At 38.9% G+C, this 22434-nt stretch overlaps 1 protein-coding gene across 8 annotated transcripts in view; it reads left to right on the top strand.

Annotated features, from left to right (window-relative positions):
- The window catches only part of Neto1 (neuropilin and tolloid like 1), a 101722-nt gene that overhangs the window by 78325 nt on the left and 963 nt on the right, over window positions 1–22434 (top strand). For 6 of the 8 annotated variants that reach the window (XM_015499561.2, XM_048806642.1, XM_048806641.1 and 3 more), the window contains 2 exons: window positions 17816–17929; window positions 21775–22330. In XM_015499561.2, the coding sequence (XP_015355047.1) occupies window positions 17816–17929; window positions 21775–22330 (670 nt within the window). Of the gene's footprint in view, window positions 1–14645; window positions 14799–17815; window positions 17930–21774; window positions 22331–22434 lie in introns of those variants that run through there. The other 2 variants (XM_048806647.1, XM_048806645.1) reach the window with 2 other exon arrangements.

Genomic DNA, 22434 nt, shown 5'->3' with positions numbered 1-22434 from the left:
TATATATATATTGGCTATATTTGGCCACTCCATAGGGTCCTTTATTTATTCAATATTCTTCCCCATTTTGGACAATACCATTTTAATTCAATTTAAATGACAAAAACATGGAAGGCAATCTAATATGTTAGATGACATACATATTCTAGATTTTTTAAATATCATGAAAAATCTGGAATTATTATCAGAGCTGTATTTTTAAATGCATTAGGGTTAAAATGAAAAATATATTATTATATTTTAAAAATCAACTAAACCAGAGCATGGAGGAATCTTGACTCTTAAGATTTAAAGATTCATTTAGACTCAATATGAGCCAAACTTCTGCTATAATAGATAAAAATCATATTAAGCTGTGTATTAAGGAAATGCAGTAATTGTGCAAAACGTGGGCTCATGGAAGTTGCATGGTCAAAATGGAAGAGGTGCCGTCTGTTCTTTTCTGGGTTTTCTTGAGGAGAGTAGTCAACTGGAGGAAGCTGACAAAGATGGGAAACCAGCAGGGTCATGACAAACGCCAGAGAGAAGGCGTGCCCCTCTTGGGCTCTGTGTTGTGGTTCACAGTGCGATAGCTGCACAGACGTGTGCTCCGGCCTGTGGATCAACGCCTAAGGTCAGATCAGTGTTGGACGATCACAGGGAGCTACTGAGGACAACTAGAGGGGAGCTGCATAGGTCACGTGAGCTGTGAGCTAGAAGAACTGCATGGGTGCCTGTAAGGAGGCTGTGGATAGTGACTCAGCCTGGAAATGGACGGTCAACTGGCATCCAGCATGACTGGTCTACTACTTTGTCCAGTACTACAACAAAAAATCACTAGCATCTGTGGTTCTTTTTAACTCTACAATAGATTATTAAATTCTATGAATCTTTAGTGGCCTACATACATAAGAAATGGCAAATTGATACCACACCACATGTAGGTCATATATATCTATTGGCTCTGAAAGATGAAATAGTCTCTGGGAGTCAATCCAGTATTGGTGAGTGAACCAGTGTGTTCTTCCTGCCTAGGGGAAAAGAGCCCCCGACCCTTGATGTGCCTGTACAGTGGATAAATGACCACTAGGTGGTGGGAGAGTTAGATGGTGTTCTTGTGATCACCTTGTACAGTTACAGTAAGCCTCCCCCACAACCTTCGCACACCCTCAGTGTCATGCTGACCACTGTGTTCTGGCTGTCCGTCTTTCCCAAATGCCCATATTAGAGATCTAATCACCAGTGTGAGGCTTTAGGTACTTGAGAGACTATTCAGTTATGAGGACAGATCCCTCGTGGAAGGGGTTTGTGCCTTGATGAAAGGTCTCAGCTGCTTTGGCTCTTCTTCCAAGCTGTGCAGGCACAGTGAGGAGCTCCACCTGTGAGCCAGGAAAGGGGCACTGACCAGACACAAGGCTGCGTGAGCCTTGATCTTGGACTTCCAGCCCCCACAACTGTGAGCTCCGTGTTTCTGTTGTTGATGAGCTGTGGCATGTAGCTGTAGCATCCTGAATAGATTAGGGTGTTTGCAGTGCTTTTTTTTTTTTATCATGATTTTTGTTTCTGCTTCATTGGCTAAAATCATACAAAATTCTACCATTACATGAACCAAACATGGAATCATAGGTAATGAACTGTGTGGGCATAGACCAGGTCCTTATTCATTGAAATCAAGGTATTTCCTGATATTTGAGGGCTCAGGGTTTCAGAGGTCTTAGTCCATAGCAGGCCAGCTCCATTCCTCAGGACTTGAGGTGAGGCAGAACATAATGGCCGGAGAGCATAGTGGAGGGAAGAAGCTCACATCATATCAGGAAGCAGAGAGAGAGACTCTACTTGCCAAAAACAAATATATACCCAAAGCCACACCCCAGTTTCTACCTCCTCCAGCCACACCCTACCACTTCAATGACCACTCAGTTAATCCCTATCAGGGGATTAATTCACTGATTGGGTTAAGATTCTTATAACCTCATCAATCATTCCTCCTCTGAAACTTCATGCATCATCTCACATGTGAGCTTTTGGGGGACACCTCACATCCGAACCATAACAGTCCAGGACTGCATCTGGTACTGGCAGAGCCCCAAGGTCACAAAGGGCATCACATGGTAAGAAACGGTTCAGTGTGTGTGCATGTCCACCTTCTGGTCTCTCCCCTCTTCTACAGTTACCAGGATTTAATCTAATCTGATGATTTTATCTACTCCTAACCATTTCTCAAAGACTTCACTTCTAAACTCCATAGTCAGATTTAATTTCCACCCTCTTAATACTTCCAAGTGGGGTTTTAACTCCTGAGACCTGTATGGGGTCACAAACCCCATTCAAATCACAGAAATAACTACAAATTCTGTGCTTATATCATATAATATATAATTTCATACATAATGTAATATAGCAAATAATAATATAGATAATACTTAATCTATGTTTTTGTCATTTCAAAATCCATATATGGAGACTTTTACCCCCCTGAGATGGTGGGACCTCTGTGAGGTGATCATTTCAGGGGGACACAGCCCTTGGAAATGGGGTTGTCCCATGACCGAAGAGCCCAAGGGAGACCACTTAGCCCTCTGCCATGTGAGGTTGGAGTGAGAAGACAGGAATCTATGAGAGCAGGTTCTCACTTCACTGATACCAAATTTGTAGTGCCTGGATCTTGACCTTGAAACCCCCAGCACTGTAAGAAATGAAATTCTGTGGATTATAACCACCTGGTTCATGGCATTTTGTTACAGTGGCTGTGCTGTAACAAACATGGGTGCATAGGAGCACTTTGAGCTCCTGTGGTCAGACGTGTTTTTAGGAGCCTGAAGGGTAAAGCCTAGACTGCCTGCCCAGATGGTGGGAAATTGGACTCGCGGGACCTGTGAGGCCCAGAGGGCAGTTCAGATCTGTTATCAGAAACTGAAAGAAAGAGAATCCCTGGTCTATAGTGGCAGAAAGCTCAGGATAATCGTGTCTTGCCAGGATGCTGCCAACCAAGGTCGTGATCATGGACTGCACAGGAAGTCACTGCCCAGAAAGGTGCCAAAGAGTCAACTGGGTTCTTCTTGCTGCTTATGGTACATGTGAGAGGAGACAAACAAATCAAAGGAAGAACAATTAGACCAAAAGGGTATTTGAACAAAATTGTTTTGAAGACGCCCACCATCCATGGTAGGAAAGGTGTTTGCTGAAAGTATGACTTAGAGAAAAGACTGAATTTGTGGCTGTACAGGCTTTGCTAAGCCATTAGAAGCATCAAAGCGCACAGTATTTAGCAACAAAATTGTGCTTTGAAGAGGTGAAATTGTGCCTCTACATCAAAGTAGCAGGCTTCCAGAAGGATGAAGGGCACAGACTTCTGGCCTTCACAGCAGGAGCCCAGAGAAAGGACCATTTCAAAGTGATTTATAGGGGTGGCTTCATTTAATGCAGCAAAACTCACTGAATCTCACGCAAGGCCTACAAGGTTCTTAAGAAAATCATTTCAGCAGAAATACTGTCAACTTGGATTGAAAGGGACAGAGAAGCAAAAGAAAAGGTTGTCAGAACCCCAAAATGAAGCAATCTGATAAAACTACTCAGCTGCATATATATTTTACGTTGCATGAGAGAACTCAGCAGATCTAGGAGCTACAGAAGGGTGATTCTTGGACCTTAAAACATACTCAAGAAAAATCAACATCTCCCCTCATGGATTTCTAAAGGATGGTAACCTAGTTACTCCTCTTTGCCTCTATTGTGCCTTTGAACCAGAATTTTAAACCTGCCCCCCCACGATGTGCTGGGAATTTGGGGGCCAGAGATCTTGTCTCTGGTTTCCTGTGCCCACACATGGAGAGAAACTTCCCCTGGGCTTTCAGAATCATCAAGGATCACACCCAGAAATCTCATCAAAGGGTTTTGATAATTTAGATGACAAGATTTCCAACTTCAAGCCAATGGGCTTTATATCACATTTTGGGCTTTGAGTCAGTGTGTCACAGAATGATATTCATGGAAACCTTGGGCAAAGGCAAACGTATGATGAAGCACTGGCAGCCAGAGAAGAATGATGGGAATTCTCTCAGGACCCCAACATTTCTAACCCTGGTTGTACAAACTTTGGTCTTTCCCTTGGATACGGAAACTGTGGAAGTAATGGGTGATTTCTCCATGATCATGTTATGTTATATGACAAAAGTGATGTTGCACATGGAGTTAAAGTCCCTAATCAGTTGATTTTACATGAATCTAAAAGGAAACCATCTTAGTGGGTCTGGCCTAATCAAATATTCCCACTTAAAAGAAGTTCTGAAAGCCAGGAATGGAAGCAATCAGAAAGATTCTGCACTGAAGCACCTGTTCCTGCTAGCCACAGAGGAACAAACTGTCACATAGAAGACCTGGTCAGGGAGTTAAAGGTGGTATTCTAGAGCTTAGGATCCTTCAGTTGGAAAGCGGCAAGAAAGCAGGAAGCCCTGTCCTATAACTCCAAAGTACTGAGTTCCCCCAGCACCAGGAAGTCGAAGAAGCCCACCTGCTTACCTGAGAACCCAACCCAAGCTCACACCTTGACATTAAACTGTACAGCCCTAAGAAAGAACTCATCTGAGTCCCACCCAGACGTGTGACATGAGCAAGGGCATGATAACAAATGGCTGTTGTTTTAAGACAGTAATTTTGGGGTACTTTAGGACTCAGTCATGGAAACCAACATATTCCTATTGCAATGATGTGGATTTTTAATGATATAAATGTCAATCTTAACATATTACATAAAACACTAATTTACTACTGATTATGAATATATTACTATTTCTAAATTTGGTAGTTTATGAGCTGTAGCAAGAAATAATTATACAAAAGCAAGGAAAAATAACTACTCCAACATCAGATGACCCTAAAAATTGAGTAACTACCACTATCTCCTAAGCCTAAGCATCAGTGATTTTTCATTGTGTTATTCCTATTTGCACTTTTGCTGTGTAAACAATTGAGCACTCAGAAGTTGAAGCACACAGCTGAGTAAGATGGTTGCTTTTCCTAATGTGCTACTGAACCACACTCATTCAAATTCAACTCAGGGGTGTGACTCACTGCACAGAATCTTCATTTATATCTGGTATTCTGTTCTGCACCTCCCACCACACGCTTCCTCATTGACTTTAGTAATTACCCAATAAAACTTTTTCTTCTACAAAGCTGAATTCCTGCTAGCAGAGTGTTTTTCTCAGCACTTGTCTGTATTAGTTGGATCCTTGCTCTTCTGCAGGTGATGGGTTATGATTTCGGCCCTCAGTTTTTTTATATTTTCCTGTGTAGAACATGGTATAGCCTTCCATCTAGGCCTTGTTTACAAAGTTGGCATTCTGTCCTGGATAGTGCTTGCTTCTAATTTTGAAATAACTAAGTAAAACTCAATAAACTAAATTTGATGGATCTTAAACAAGAAAGAATTACAGTGATAACTTTAAATGTCAATGAGTTGGTTCACCATGTTCAGTGACACTTTGAGAATATGCACCAAGTATCATGACAATAATCTGCTCAAGTTTATCTTTGTAACCACTTCTCAGAACAAAACAGAAAAAAGATGACTTTATGTTAGTTACAGAAAAATAAACGAGCATATTTTCAAATTAGAATTCCTTATTTAAAGAATGAAAGAGAGAAGACGGGAAAAAAAAAACATGAATCTTCTCAGTGCAGTATTTCACAGAAATAATATTTATTCAACAATAATGGTTTTTCTCTAAAAAAAAAGGGTGAAGGCAAACACAACTACAACTCTGTGGTACTTCCTAAGGTCAAAAGGCAATGCATTTATTCTGCTTTTCTCCAAATAAAGAAAATTTTATGTACTAAAGAAGGCAGTGTGACCAAATATAGTGTTTTCTAAATTGTAAATTGATCTGGACATATGTCTATATACCTCAAAATTATGAATTGATGTGTCCTAATAAGATTAAGACCACTTTTTGGTGTAGGAAGTATTTCCTGATATCTGTCATATAGGAGCATCATACCAGATGGCATAGGTGTAAACTTCAAGTGTACACAAAGCATGCTGGGGAAATGCTGGACGTGTGTCATAGTTTGGCAGGTTTTCTTAAAGTACCCATAAAAACAGTATGGATAAGAGAAAATATCACTCTACTCAAACATATAAAATTTAAAATATGTGTTAATATGAAAACATTGTAGGTACAATAAATAGGGGAAAGATGAATCAGAGAACAGTTGGCAAGATAAACCTCAGGCAATAAGTAAATTTTTATTCTCCAAAGAATAAACGTTGAATAAGACAAAACAAAAGGATAAGCATCCTGTTAGAAAATGAGGCAAATGGAGTGAAAGATTGATTTTCAGAAAAAGAGCAAATGATCTAGGAAGCAAAAGTGCACATGATAATGCCAAATCACAATGCCATTGCCTGCTCATGTGCCCAGTTATTAACAAAGGGATGGGATGCCCAATTGGGAGGAGGCAGGGCGAGGTGAAAGCAAAATGCTGCTGGGAGGAAAAGGAAAGTATTCTGAAGGGCAGTAAAAAACTAGGCTGCAGAATTACAGAACAGAGAGCAGACCAAGATGGGTCTCACCTCATCCTCTAAGCTAGTAACCTCTGAGAGAATGGACTATGTGACGGGTGTGTTTGAAATAATGGGAAAAAGTGGAAAATACTAAGTGGTTTGGCTCAGTGGTCCTAGGAGCACACATAGACTTTATTGTTAAGATGATGGGGTGGGTGAAATCTGGCCTAAAATGTACCAAAACAAGTCACTAAGAGCATGTAGAAATCAACACACATGTCATCACCAATATACTGTAAATATGTGGGATTCATATTTAGTATACAGCATCTGTTCAACACATAACACATGTGTAGAGGACAATGAAATTAAGATATCAATAGTAATTATTTTTAGGTTATGAGGGTTTCTTTATTCTTTTTTCCTGATTTTGGGTATATTTACATTGTTTTGTTAATAGATATGAAATCAAGATCTAATTGGAGGTATTAAGTCTGAGAAAATAAGACTGTACATATTATTTTCTAAATTGAGATGATTAATACTCATTTATATTTTCAGAAAACAAGCGATCAATACAGTTTTAGTTATGCTGATAGCTAAGGGTATGTCATTGCTGTCTAATGATCTATCATCTCAGACTAAAAAAACCACTGTGAATTCACCACAGTAGACATTTTCCAGTTTGTCATCTGACATGCATTCAACCACGTCCTGGGGGAAGAGTCCCTCGGTTAAGCCCTGAAGTGTGCAACCTCCCAGGACACTAGAGCCTCCGCACTTGCCTCCCACTTGATTCTGAGCAAACATACCCTTGAATTCACCTCCACATTGTAAAGACAGAAAGATGTTACCCTGGGCACATTTCACAGCCAGTCCAATGTGGATTGTCAGAGACTCCTGGTTGACAGCAGCTGTCCTCCCAAGTGGAGGTCCATTCCTATTTTTCCATTTCTGGCTGCCACTTCCCCTCCTTGCTGTGTGGACAGCAGCCCTACCTCTGCAGAAGGCTGGCCAGCCCATGCTCTGACCACCGGAGCTGCCGACCCTTGCTACTCATGGTGCCTCAGTCTCCTACTGTAGTTGTAAGGAAGTGTTTAAACAACAGTTCCCTTTACTATCTGCCTCTTCTGGAGGGTTGTGGGGAAAGAAGGTCCCTACATTTTTCCAGGGCTGTATTCTTGGCCCATGCCACTTCTTCAGGACCAGCAGCACAGCACCATGCATAATTCTGTTGTCTGTTACACCACCTCTGTCCCAGTCGCCTTCTCTCTCCCTCTCCGTCTACTGATTACACTGACCCACCTGGATGATCCAGGGAAGTCTCTCTACCTGGAAGGCCTTCATTTCATTGCACCCGTGAAGGTTTTTGGACACAGACTGTAATCTTCAAAGGCTCTGATAATTAACATGAGGACACCGAGGGAGAGGGCATTGCTCAATTTACCACAGTAGGTTTGATATTTCTCTTCTACTTTTTTTCTTATTTTATTAACTAATGAGCTCTTTGTCTGAAATTACGGGAAGACTAATTAGGTAATCTTGAAGCTGGATCGTATATAATGCCAATTGATAAAGGTGCATCTGAACACATGTCCACCTCACGACTATTAAGTTCTCATTTATATAAAGAAATTATTATTATTATTATTATTATTTTAATTTTATTATTTTACACAAATGTAGCACAGCTTTTCATTTCTCTGGTTGTACGTGATACAGAGTCACATCATTCGTGTAATCATACCCGTACATAGGGGTAATGATGTCCGTCTCATTCTACCATCTTCTTTCCCACACACTCCCCTTCTGCTCCATCCAGAGTTCCTCCATTCTTCCCTTGCCCCCTGACCATTAGGGAATTATTTTTTAAATTAATTATTTTATCACTACAGAAATATCTACAAAATGGAAATGTGCTCCAAAGATCAATATAATTTACATTGATATAAATTGAATATGTGTTTGGAATTTTAAGGTGAATATGTGTTTAGAAGTTTAAAACTAATGCTCACTATTTTCCAGAAACAAAATTACAAATTAACTTTTAAAAACTTGTTTTGTTATTTAAAAATAAATCTATAAATAAGATGTCAAGAATCGTAAGAGCATGTGCTCAGGGCCAGCCAATTAGTTCTGCCCCTTTGTTATATGTAATGACTAGACTTTAGACTTCTAATCCCTTTTCAAAAAAGTGGGGAAACATCACAGTGATGGGTAAAGTTTTGAATACATGTGTCAGGAACTGAACAAACAGCCAATAGAAGGTGGCTGGTATCTCCCTGCAAGCAGGATCATAGCACCCTGAAACCTTGATAGCTAACACTCCTCACTTTCAAATGCAATGAGGCTATTAAGCTAAGGAAAGTGGTGAAAGTATATCATCTGCCAGGCACCATCCTCATTCCTTTCTTCCCTCTCTCCTCTATCTTCTTCTTTTTCACCTTTTTAGACTTTTCTTTCAGCCCAATCATACCATAAAAGAAAACACCTGTAAAAAGTATTTTAAATTTGAAATGTATTCTCGATGGACTTTTATTTTTGACATGGTTACTCCAATCTCTGAAAAAGTTTTATGTGTTTATAGACACATAGTTTAATGAATCACGTAACATTAAAGTCAATTCATTCTAGTGACTTGTTAGATCAAAACAATCGCATTAATTTAAACAACCTAGCTCCCTGTTTCTTCCCTGAAGAGCTCAGCATGTGGGGCCTTCGCTGAAGGTTCCCTGGCCGTGCTGCCTGCTGTGGTGGGCCCAAGCCACCCCATGGACAAACATGAAGGCAGCTGGCTTCCTGTGATTTTTGGAAGGATCCATTGGGATGATATGCATGATCTCTCTGATTCTGGTTCTGCAGCCGCTGTAGTTCACATCCATCACTGAAACTACACACTATAGGTTTGCTCCATGGAGACAGAAAATTAGTATCTTGATTCGTTAGCACATGAAGTACAGAATCACCAGCTCCAGGGTCTGTGATCTTTATTTACCGCAAGTTGTCTTTTTGGATTTTGGCATCTTTATCAATGAAACCAAGTAGGGTACCTTTTAGAAGAACAATATGTCTAAATGAACCAAGTGTTGCCTACATGCATAAAACAGCCACTTAAATGAACCCTGGACCTCGAGTCCCAGTCCTAATAATAATCAGAGTGCAGACTCAAAGCAATTCAGGATCTCCTCATTGTAATTGCAGCATCTAATTGCACAAAATGAATAAATCATTGTGCAGCTGACCCAAGGCAGAGATGATAGCATAAAAATACACAGTAATTTCTTGGAATGAAAAAGGAATAGATAACTCGTGATGTGGTTCACACCATGTGACAGGAAAAAAAATTGTCCCTATCTGCAGAATATAATTTTCACATAAAATGTCTTTCTGTTTTTTTAAAATAATATCTTTTAAAATAGCAGGAATGCATGGTTGAGGAGGAATCTAATAATTGTATGTGAGATTAAACTCAAGTTCATGAACAGAATGTCCCATATTTAAAAAGGAGAGTAAGATGTAACCTTACTTGAAAATGCTGAATATTTTTGATGATTACTGTAGTCACAGCATTTTGGGAACAGATACTGATTTTTCAAAACAAACATGAAAATAATACAGGGCATGAAGAGAAGATGTATAAACCTATTTTTGACCTCAAATTTCTTTAGCATTTTTCAAATAGAATGTCATGTCTTCTAATTAAGCAGCATACGGGCCACATTAAGGTTAAAATACGGTGGCAGGGGAAAATTTTCCATTTATTTTAGGGAAAAAAAACAAACATTTGTTTTGGGAGCAATGCTGAGGCCTGATATACTTTATACTTTCTAACAATTTTGCTCCTATAATTAAAATACCACAGTTAAAAATAGCAATTAAAGCAAGATATACATTTTCAATCCAGTCTTGGAGTTTCAAAAGTGCATACTGAATTGATTACTTATCATTACCATCTCTGATGCTTCAGTTCTTTTCCTCCATCAACTTTGTCAGGAAAAGCTTGAAATTCCTTAGAAATCAAAGCTACTGTCAGATCTAGTGAAAGGGTAGCACTTCATATACATGGTGCTGCCTCAAGAATTTCCACTGAGGTGCGTGGCCTGCCAGCAAGCCTGCATTAAGCACCTAATGAAGCAGCACAGGGATTTGTCATTTGGTCTTAGAAGAGGAGGTAAATGATGCTCAGGTAAGTTAATTAAAGAGAGAAAGCTCAGTTCCTAACAAGGGCGTTGGAGGAAACCACCCGGGGTCACCTGTGGGGCAGCGGGGATGAGGTGCATGTGCTGTACTGGTGCTGGTGACATCTGAGCTTTGGAGGCACAGGTAGGCCTGGGACAGTCAGCGGCTGTGAGCATAGAAGCCGCTGTGAGCTAAGGACTTGGAATTAAGTCTACAAGGAAGGAACTGGAGTATCTCTAGCAGTGGGGAATCACGGTCTGGTTGAGACTGTCCAGTGGCCAAGCTCCCAGTGGCCCGTGTCTCCAAAGACCCTGTGCAGAGGGTGAGGTGGCCATGCTCTGTGGCAGCAGTGGAGACTCTAACAAGAGCCTGGGGTTGAGGCACAAGTGATGGCCAGTTTGCCCAAGGCTGTCCAGGAAGAAAGGACTCAGGAAAATCCTGAGCCTGCAGGGCTGGGGGGAGGCCGGACCCTGTACTCTGTGTGGGGGAAGAATCAAGGTGGACGAGGGCACTAAGAGGACTAGGGTGATAAGGATCCTCTGTGGCCCCAGTCAGCCCTGCTTCACTTGAGACAGTAACTAGAATTCCAAGTGGAGATGTTAAGAAGCCATTTGAATGATCAGGGCAAGTCTGGTTCTCAGACATGAGTCAGAGCCGGGTGTGAGCCGAGAGTCAAGGGCGTGGGCTCAGAGGGCAGCTGAGGGCATCACAAAAAGGACGAGGTGGGAGAAGAGAGGGAGCCCATGGTGGCTCTGGAAATCTGACTACAGACGTCTGCAGACACCAGCAACGTGGCCTCAGAAGGCAGAGAGCACACCTGAATTGATCAAAATTACCACGAATAAAATCAACGGGAGTTTCGGGTGTGCTAGATTTTGCTATGTACTATGAATTCACTACCTAACTGTATATAATGTTGACATGATTAAAACAATGGGAAGCTTTTTTCACATCTCTGGACCAAATATAGCAAGAGGCTCCATAGCATCTTGAGGTTCAGAAAGTTTTAATAAACGTAGACATGGGTCCAAGCTGTGTGCAGGGGTGCACGCCTTCAATCCCCAGTGACTCGGGAGGCGAGGCAGGAGGATCACAAGGTCAAGGCAAGCCTCAGCAACACAGCAAGGCCCTGAGAAACTTAGCGAGACCTTGTCTCTAAATAAAAGATAAAAAGATCTGGGAATGTGGCTCAGTGGCAAAGCACCCCTGGGTTTAATCTCCCATCACTTAAAAAAAAAAATAAGAAGCAAATCCCAGAAATAAAGCAAAAAGCTGCGAATGTCCTCCAAACCACTTGCTTGTCCACCTGCTTCTTGACATGTTTGCGAGCATTGCCGCTCAGATTACGACTGAGGAAAGGATGAAAATGAAGAAAGAAAAGAAGCAGAAGTCCCAAGGGAGTGGGGGTGGCACTGGGGTGTGGGCGGATGTGCGGTAAGTGTGCATGTGTGTGAAGGAGCGCGTGGCTGTGCCCACAGGCTGGCAGAGGTAGAAGACAGGATTATAAGGGAAGCAGGAAATGGGGGAGACTTGCAGGGAGAACGGTGGCATGACCAGAGGGTCATTTGACCCTGGGACTTGTGCATGTTCAGATGATCAGTGGAATCATCGAAGCATATTATAAAATATCGCCTTTACTTGCAGATTTTCTTGATGCAGTATTATGATTTATTTGAACTAATCTACAGATGATAGTTTTACTAGTCACAAATACAGGTTTTTGAATTATCAGTGTTTCAGAGAGAAATCTACCCCTTTTACTTCAATTTTATTTTAATAGTTCTTGAATATTATTTAGTGAATTACTGGATTTATTTTAAAAACAGAGAATGGAATAATCCAGGTAGAATAAGCTTTAATGGCTTCAGCATTCAAGTAGCAACTATAAGTATAAAGCCCTTTAATTGTGGATTCAAAACAGTGCTTGCTAACAGATCAGACAGATCAGACACACAAGAGAATGATGCTGTACTCGTGGTGAGGTCTGTGGCATTGTAAGGCATGTGTTTTATGATTCCTTATTTAACACACTCTGTAAAACTTCCTTAATTTTGTATGTTGACTATCCATCTTTCTTGCTTCCTAATTAAAATGTGCTCAAAATTATTTCTGTTGTCTCCTGCTAAATAGTTTCTTTCTAAAGAGTCAGTAGGATGTGCATATAAACGTGGTTAGTCACAGGTGCCTGCAATCCTAATGAAGGATTGAAACACTGTCACTGAAATTTAGTGTGTGGCCGCCACCTTGTGGTCAGAATGGGAACAGATGTAAGTTAAAAAAAAAAGGAAAAAAAATAAAAACAAAAGGAAAAAATTAAAAATGAAAACAAAGAAAGCCTAGAAACAATGAAATACATTTTAAGTTCTTTATTCTTGAATATAGCGAAGTATAGATGTCATGCAAAAATTACCATTTACAGACTAAAAAATCCCAAAGACAAAATTGGATTTCTTGGTTAACATTTGATATTCTTTTCCTGAAATGTTATGCGATTTTCCCCAATAATGAAACTACACAAGTGTTTTTATATATATACTTTTAATTCTGTGTATATATGTCTATATAAAAAAATCTGAAAAGTGCTAAGTACAGTGTAATTGGAGTAATTTCTAGAAATCACTATTGCATTTTGACTTTCGTATTTTCAATAACATTTCCATAAGAGTTTTTATAGTTTTTCAAAAGTATATTCTTATTTGTCACCCAAGTGTATGTCTTGTAATATCCTAGACTGTTCTATATCTCCTTAAGAATTAAGGATTTTTTTTTGTTATGATTTTGAAACACAAGGGTGATACTTCCTGAAGTTTATTTATTTATTTTTTTGTGAGCAAGTGAAATTAGAACTACTTGGATTAAATGTTAAACAAAGTTGAACAGGCTTTTTTGCTGTGCAACTTCTCTGACCACTTCAGTTTGCAGCTGACTCGAAGCAAGTCCCAAACCCTGTTTCTTGGTCTCACTTTCTCACAATATACTTATTCCCCTCTGGAGTTAAACCTTGTACTAAATTTTGTGTTTCCAAAGAACTTGTTATGAAATGTGTGGATAATTATTCAATGGACACTTTGAATTGAAAAATTGCAGTTAAAATACCTATAAAAATAAAATCTGGATGTATGCAATTTCTAAAAATTGTGTTACTACAATTGTAAGAAAATATTGTCACTTTAATTCATGCCTCAATTGTACAGGATCACTCAACACTTGAGAAAACATTCCTTTTATATTGGAGCCAGCAAACCAAGATGCATTCTCTTCTAAATACTGTTTATCATGTCTTTCCAAATGAGACATGAATATCTACCTGACAATTTGATGTTAAAGAATGCATATTATTTTGATGGTGAAACTGTTAAAAATTTGATCGTGAAACTGTTTAAAATGGAATATCAAAAGTAAATATCTTAAATAGTTAAGTCTTTCTCCCATTACATAGTACAACCCCATGCTGAAACTTACAATTATCAAGATATTTAGTAGGCATAAATTCTGTTTCCTTCTCCCCTTTTAGAATCAAACCATAGTATTTTATGCTGGGCAAGGTTATGGCAGAGTATTTTATGCTGGGCAAGGTTATATCCTCCAGGATATAAATGTACCTAAGCCCCACGGAATCTCTAGTTTCAGGGACACCCCAATCATATCTTTGAATTCTTCATTCTCATGCTGTGCTAACAAGGGTCTGTGAATGACAGTCCCTACTTCACAAGTTAAGAAATTCGGTGCCCAGTAAGTCACTTAAATTTTGTATCATTCATCTCCTCCGCATTGAAAAGTTTTATTTTATATTTGGTAAGTTTCATAGTAGAATAGTTCAAAAATAGCTAAACTCTATTTATCATATACACTGGGACAGTATCTGTTTTATGGTGTTTATGAGTTTATCACATTTAATTCTCATGATGACTCTATGTGGTAAAGATTGTCACCATCAGACAGATGTAAACTGGAACAAAAACATTTGAATATGTTTGCTCAGAGTCACACAACCAAGAAGTGCTGGGCCCATGCTTCAAAATGAGATGTTTTGACTCACAGCCTCTGTGCAACATTCTCCTCACACAGTTACCAACATGCCTCTGTGTGCATCTGTATAGCCACACTACGTTCTGGACATAATGCAATTTCTTGGGTAAGCATTACCTTCCCTTATTTGGCAGATGTGGTAACTGGGTAACTAAATGCTTAGCCAGGTCCAGAGCAAGGAGTTTGAAAATGCCCACAGCCACTGGTCAGTCTCAGAAGCCTGCTTTTGCTCAAGGAAGAAGCAAATACATAAGCATTCTTCCTGTTTGCAGCCAGAGTCACAAGGCTGAGCTTTATTTACAATTCCAGTTGATGGCACAGCGCAAACAGCACACTTGACACTGTGCACATGGGCTGATTCATGAGGGAGACTCCTTTGGCAATGTTATGGGGTTCACTTTCTATTAAGTGGTTATTTAAATCAAGAGCAATGGTATTTTATTACATATGCCATTCTCTTGACCAACTAGATTATTTCACTGCATTTTAACAAATCAGTTTATTTTTCTCTGCCCATGAAGTGGGGTTGTAGTAGGAGGGTCCCCACAGCTTATGCTCAGGAGGCCTTGAGACCAATACTCCTGTGAGCTTGAGTTGGTTACCAGAAAGTACCCTTTGAGTTCTTAAGCAGAAGAGAAATGAGAATCTTGAAGGACCCACTGCCTATCTATATTTATCAGAGAAGTATCCAGATAATCCTCACTACATTCAGAAACCAATATAAAATTATATTTTTGCTATTTATAAGATAAAAATTAATTTTATTCAAAGTTATAGATGTTATAGATCTGGCTTTTAGCCATGCAGTGTTTAATTGCATTTTTGGGGTGTGTTTGTGTGTGACGGAGCATGCACGTATTTTGTTTGTCATTTGCCCAGTAAGTCTATAAATTATCGAAACTAAAGGAGAAAAGATATGAAGCATTGCCTAAAATAATGCAAAAAAAGAGTGATGATGATTTCCAATTAAACTGGCACGTTTGCAAAATTATTTAATGCCCAGAAGCATCAGGAATGTGATTTGTTGGTATTCCTAGATTATCTATCGAATGTCAGTAAAACCACTAAAATTTGGTTACTGGTTCCAGCACATCAATTGACAGTTTCACAATTAATAAGAAACAGAAACAAGTAAGACCAATGTGGACTACTTGAAATTCAAATTTCAGTGCTCTTATCAACATACCACTGAACTTCACTTAATTCCAGAATATAGTAATGCTTTTATTTACACATTTAGAAGTATTAAGTTAACCCATTCTATTAGATAATTTTTATAATAATTTTCAATTCTTTATGGAAGATCAATAAATATTCATGTCTCTCTACAGGTATTCTTTACTTGTTGGATGACTAGCCTTCTGAAATCACTGCAGTGAATTAAGTCATGCTTTTTACAAAACCATTTTGCAGTTATTCAAACCAATTTGCAGAAAACTCCCTTATACTTTGTGTATAGATTTGGACATCATTTATTATCTGCTCAAGAGACCATATAAGTTCTACAAAAACGATTATGGTTGGCTACAGAAATTCAAATTTAGCTCCATAATAAAAAGCAGATTTTTGCAGTAATGTATTAGATGATTAAATTTCACATTATAGCAGTTTTTAATAGTGCTTAACAAGTCACTAACTCAATAAAATGTCAGGTATGAGACTGTTCTTTTCAAAATGACTGTATTCTCTACTTTTTCATATATATATGAAACAGACTAGGAAGTCTTTGCACCCTCTACCTGGAACTTAAAAGTCAATGGTTGGGGTGGGGGGTGGAGGTACTGTGCCTAAATCCAAGATAGCTATGTATTGCTTTTGACTTCTTGGGGTTTGAGAACTTTACTTTAAGAATTTCTCTAGAAAAAGTGTTAAAATATTTCAAGTTGCCTTATGCAAAATATTTTCCTGACCATTTTGAATCATATCTCAAATAGACTAACAAAGCTAATATTGTAAAACACAGGCACTAGTTTTGAAAATGAAAAAAAATGTCATTATGTATGACTGTAGTTTTAAGAAATCTTGATCCTTAAAAAGTCTTCACTGGGCTGGAGGGTTAGTTCAGTGTAGGGTACTTGCCTGAGGATTGATCCCATCACAGCAAAATAGATCAATAGGCTTTTATTGCTCATCCAACTAATCATCACAAATTACCCATTTTGTGTAGGCCATACATTTTTCCAGGATGTCCATATGTATAATAATTACAGAACTATTTAAAACAATAAAAATTACAACTCATGAGGTGTGCATTGATTACAGAGGTAAAAACAAGTTTGTTTTAAAGAACTCTGGACCTACTCTAATCTACAGTGCAGTGTTACTATAGAGATTGTTCTAAACTTGCCATTCTTCTAACCATAAAAAGGAATATTTTCTTAACATTAAAATCATATCTAACATTTTACCTTGCTGTATTGACTGTCCCATGTAATTATGGACCTAGTTTTCATGTTTTCTTGGAGTTTCAGTTATACTTCACAGTGCCTAAATATGCATAATAATTTGGAGATCATGGTCATTGTAGTCTGTCACTAGAATGTATAAAATACTTGCATAATGGGCTAGTTTTATTTTTGTGTGTGTGTATATAAAATTTGAATTAATATATTGTTTCTGATGTTCAGGATTAATTTCCCCTTGATTCTGAGTATCCATGACTTACTTGTATTTTTTTTTCATATGCCTAAGTGACTTCACAGGGATTGATTTGTGAATATTTTCTCATTATTATCTGATGCATATTTTTCAAAATATTTTAGTGTTGCAATTATGTAGTTTTGTACAGCAAAACTAACTTTATGCATGTGGAATTTCTTTGTAAAGAATAATTCACACCAGTAATCAGTATACAGGTTTTGCTCCATTAATGTATGACTTAAAAACAAGCTAGAACCCTCTGTGGATGGTAGGATTCATGGCAGAGGTCTCATGCCATCTTATTAGCTGAGCCTCCCAGAAAAATATGCAAGAGACAATGAATGCTAAAGCCACACTTCTGAATATCACATGACTGACTTTTTGCCTTGATCTATTGGCAAATTATCAATCTAATCTTTTTGCAGTGTGAGTGATTTATGACTGAGCTAAGATACAGCTCTCTTTCTTGTTCTTTGTTTTTAGCTCCTTGTGAAGGCAACACGTTCTTCTGCCATAGTAACATGTGTATTAACAATACATTGGTCTGCAATGGACTCCAGAACTGTGTGTATCCTTGGGACGAAAATCACTGTAAAGGTAACGATCAGTTCTTGAAATATGCAAGGTCCCCTTCCTAAGGAATGGGAAGGAAGTTTGTATGCACCTGACTTAAAAATTGAGCATATAGTGGCTTCTATGAGCTTCATCTGTTTTATATAACCAATCTGTAAGCAATTTTCTTTACCTTGATTTGCACTGTATCCAGAGGTTTCCTAATTTTTGCATGTACACTGGAGGATAATTGATACTGGAATGGCCATTAAAGACATCTTGTTAGAGTCTGCAGAACCATGGAAATGATATGGATGCCTACAGCACAGCACATTTCTTCCCTAGTGTAACGGGTACCCCTTAAATCCATGGTGACACCTCTCATTTACTCCAGTTTGTCTTTGTTGCCCTTTGAGCTCATCTTCGAGTGATAAAATATGTTGCAGGGGCATTGATGCTTCCAATTGCTTTCAGCCACCTAATTCCACTTCTATTTTGCTACCAATATGTTTTTCTTTCTTTCCAATAAAAATAGTAACTAGTGTCCCTGAGCCCTTCTCTAGCCTATACACACAGATTTTTTTTTTTTTTCATTTAAACAGAGTTACTTGGCTGGTTTGTGTGGCATTGATTAATTAAGTTCAAAGTGCCATATAAACTCTTTCACTCAAGGTCAATATTAAACAATTATCAAAGAAAAATAAACAGGCAAATAATTCTATTATGTTTATAAAAGTCCAATGTTATCTATCAAAAGGCTTTCTTCAAGCAGAAGTGTTGAGTAGCCATCGCTTGATTGAGTCATTTAGAATGGCAGGTCCATTAGAAAGAATGGTCTGGTATCAAGAGCTTCCATGGGGGGTGTTGGTGACAATTGTGGAAGAACCACTTGGGAGCAAATGAGAAGTTAAATATTGTTGGACCTGTCCTAATGCAGCATTGGAGACGAGTAGTAGTCACCATCAGCCTTCTGCCCAAGGTGGACTTGTGGCCATACCTATAAAGAACATTGGAGCCAAGAGCATCAAGAGAATGTGTACCTGTGAGCATGGGGGAAAACCAAACCCCTTTCTCCAGATTAGGAAAACTTACTTTAAGTTCGCAGTTCATTCTCTTGTGATAGGAGAATGCACTTCTTTCTTATCATTTCAATCATTTCTAATTGATCAGGTCTGCTGTTGGGGCTTAGCCTACAATGTAGCCTAAAAGAATGTCCCACATGCCCTTGAAAGGAATGTGTCTTGTTGATATTGGGTGAATCTGAGATACTGCTATGTCTAATAGGCCTATTTCAGAGGTGTTTAAGATTTTCGTTTTCCTTTTGATTTTCTCGCCTCTGGTCCATTATTAAGAGAGAGTATTCAGTTCTTTAAGTTTCATTCTTGAATCCTCTGATTCTCGCTTCAACTCTGTAAAGCTTTTGATTCGTGCATTTTTTAGCTTGGTGGAAAGATCTATAAAAATTTACAACTATTTTGTCTCCTTGATGGATTTACCCTTTTATCAACATAAAATGATGATGTAATGTTAAGAAACTTTTTTTTTTGTCTTAAAAATATACTTTGACATTGGTGTAACCACCCCAGCTTTCTTTGGACTATAATTCTACCCTTTTAATTTCAGACTGTGTCTTTGCCTATAAAGCATTTTCTCTGAAGGCAATGAATTGTTGGATCTTATTTTTTTTAATCCAGTCTAACAATCTCTGCTTTTTTCTTTAGTCATTTAATCTATTCCCATTTCATCATTGTTAATATAGTTTATGTATATTCACCATTATAGTTTTTGTTCTCTATATGTCTCATTTTTTTATCTTTAATTTCTTTATTTTTCTCTTCTTTATAAGTTAACATACTCTATAGTAACATTTTAATTTTAAGTAGTTTTTCAAGGTATTCTTGATTTATTTTCTTAGTGGTTGCTTCAGGGTTTTTAGTATATAGCTTGATTTCTCAGGATATATTTAAGATTTATAACAAAAATTCTAGTGAGATATATAAAAACTACTCCTGTACAGTTCTATTCTCTCTTCCATTTTTCACATTTTCTCCATATTACATCTATATATATTAAATTCATTGCAGTAGTCATTAATTTATGTTATTTTTATATCTCATATTGGGAGAAGAAAGGACAGCAGATATAGATTAATGTAATTTGTTAGACAACTCCTTTAATCGAATGTTTCTGAACTCCTCATTTGTTTTCATAAATTTATATTGTCCTCTGGTATAATTTCCTTTCTCCCATAACAGTTTAGTTCCTACCAACCTTTTTTATCATTATTACCAAATACATTACATTTCCATAAGTTATAAGCTCAGCAATACCATTATATACCCTATAACCTTGCCTTTTTACAATTTTAAGTAAGGAATGTGGGTGAAATATGCAACTGAACTTCCATAATTATTTACATAATTTCCTTCATTGGATGTATTCATTTTCCTATTTAAGTTGCTGTGTTTAATTCTTTCATTTGGATTTGTTATTGTCTCAGGTCACATATTTTCAACTCAAAGAACCTCTCTCCATATATTTTTAAGGCAGCTCCTTCAGTGTTGACTTCCTTTTTCATTTTTGTTTACCTGGTATTCTTCATTTCATTTTGACAGTACTTGCCTTGGCAATTGGTCTTGGTCTGCGGTGTGTAGCTGTGGCGACCCTCTGTTGGTCTGCAGGACTTTATATATGTCCCCACATGGCCTGCTGGCTTCCACTGGTGAATCGGATCGTGGTCTCTCGGGGCTCTTCTCCTGGGCTGCTTTGTGATCCCTTGTTCATTTCTATGTTTCAGTCTGACCTTGGTAACATTTTTGACATTGTCTGGGTGTGGTGCTCTTACGTTGTTGTCCTGCTTGGACTGTGTTGAACCTGGATATGAGATCTCTTGTTGAGTTTCTGGAATTTCCGGATGGTTTTCTGGTGGGATGGTTTTCTGGTTTCTCTCTCCTCCCCTCTGTACGCCCATCACGTCAGCCTGGTTGAGTATTGGCTGCTTTTCTGACACTTAATTTCTCCTCATTCTTTTCCCCACTTCTTCAGATATTGTGATTTTGTTCCTCTGTTTTCCAGTGTGAACAGGGCTCTTCGGTTCCTCTCTGAAGCATCTCTGATTAGAGATGATGATTTGAGGGCCAAAAGAACTGGTCATGGTTCAAATGCACAGGAGTTCACTGTCCCTAAAGAAATCTAGCAGATATGTTCCAGGAAATGCCTCTGCATTCGCCACACACCATCGGGACATTTTACAGAGTTCCATTAAACAGAGTTTAAACCGTTGTCTCTTCGCCTCTATTTTTGTCAGTCATGGCTATTTAATTTGGGAAAGAGTCTTCGCAAGCCCTCATGCCACCATCCCCAAATGTCTGTCCTGAATTTGAAATGGATTATCCTTTGGTGTCACAATATTACTGTTGTTTTAACTTTAGTTTCCCTGTCAAACATAAATACAAAATGATACGGATGCATTCATGTTCCTCATATGGGAGTTTTGAGCTTTCTCATAACTAAGAAAGAAGTTAATTTGTAAAATCACCAGTTCATTCCTGATTGTCATGCTATTTTGACCTGGTACATATTTCTTCAGCATTATGTATATATGAATATGCATACATACATGCACATACGTGTACACACAGATGTTTATTGAAAGCAGAGATGCTGGGCAATGGGACAGTCATCTGTAAGGCTAGAAGATAGGGCCTTTTAACAAGTAAGAACTTTTGTCGAATTTAAAATATTTTCTTCTGCTGCTTTAAGCTTGCAAAATTTCGATGCTCAGCCTATCTCGTTTCTAAGTTTTCAGCACATGTTCTGACCGTGACATTAACGTGTGGTGGGTTGTCTCTCGTTGTCTGTCTGTCGTCTCCGCTCTCTCCTACCTGCAGAAAAGAGGAAAGCCAGCCTGCTGGACCAGCTCACCAACACCAGCGGGACTGTGATTGGCGTGACTTCCTGCATTGTGATCATCCTTATTATCATTTCTGTCATTGTACAGATCAAACAGCCCCGTAAAAAATACGTCCCAAGGAAGTCAGACTTTGAGCAGACTGCTTTCCAGGAGGTGTTTGAGCCTCCGCACTATGAGCTGTGTACCCTCAGAGGGACAGGGACGGCTGCCGACTTTGCAGACGTGGCAGATGACTTTGAGAACTACCATAAACTGCGGAGGTCATCTTCCAAATGCATTCACGACCATCACTGTGGATCCCAGCTGTCCAGCACGAAAGGCAGCCGCAGCAACCTCAGCACAAGAGAGGCTTCCATCCTGACAGACATGCCCGCCCAGCCGGTCAAGCCCCTCGGTCCTCCCGTGAGCAGAAGGAACATTCTCGTCATGAAACACAACTACTCCCAAGATGCCGATGCCTGTGACATCGACGAGATTGAGGAGGTGCCCACCACGAGCCACAGGCTGTCCAGACACGACAAAGCCGTCCAGCGGTCAGTATCTATTGATTTTTTGATGATGCTATAATCCGAGGACTCTACCTGTCAGAGTGTGCTGTGCCAGTTTGTCTCCAGATTTCAGTCCCCCCCCCCCCCCC

Source organism: Marmota marmota, unplaced genomic scaffold (genome assembly GCF_001458135.2).
Source record: "Marmota marmota marmota unplaced genomic scaffold, marMar, whole genome shotgun sequence".
Lineage (NCBI taxonomy): Eukaryota > Metazoa > Chordata > Mammalia > Rodentia > Sciuridae > Marmota > Marmota marmota.
Note: the sequence above shows the minus strand (reverse complement) of the source record. Positions and strands in the feature narration are given on the sequence as shown.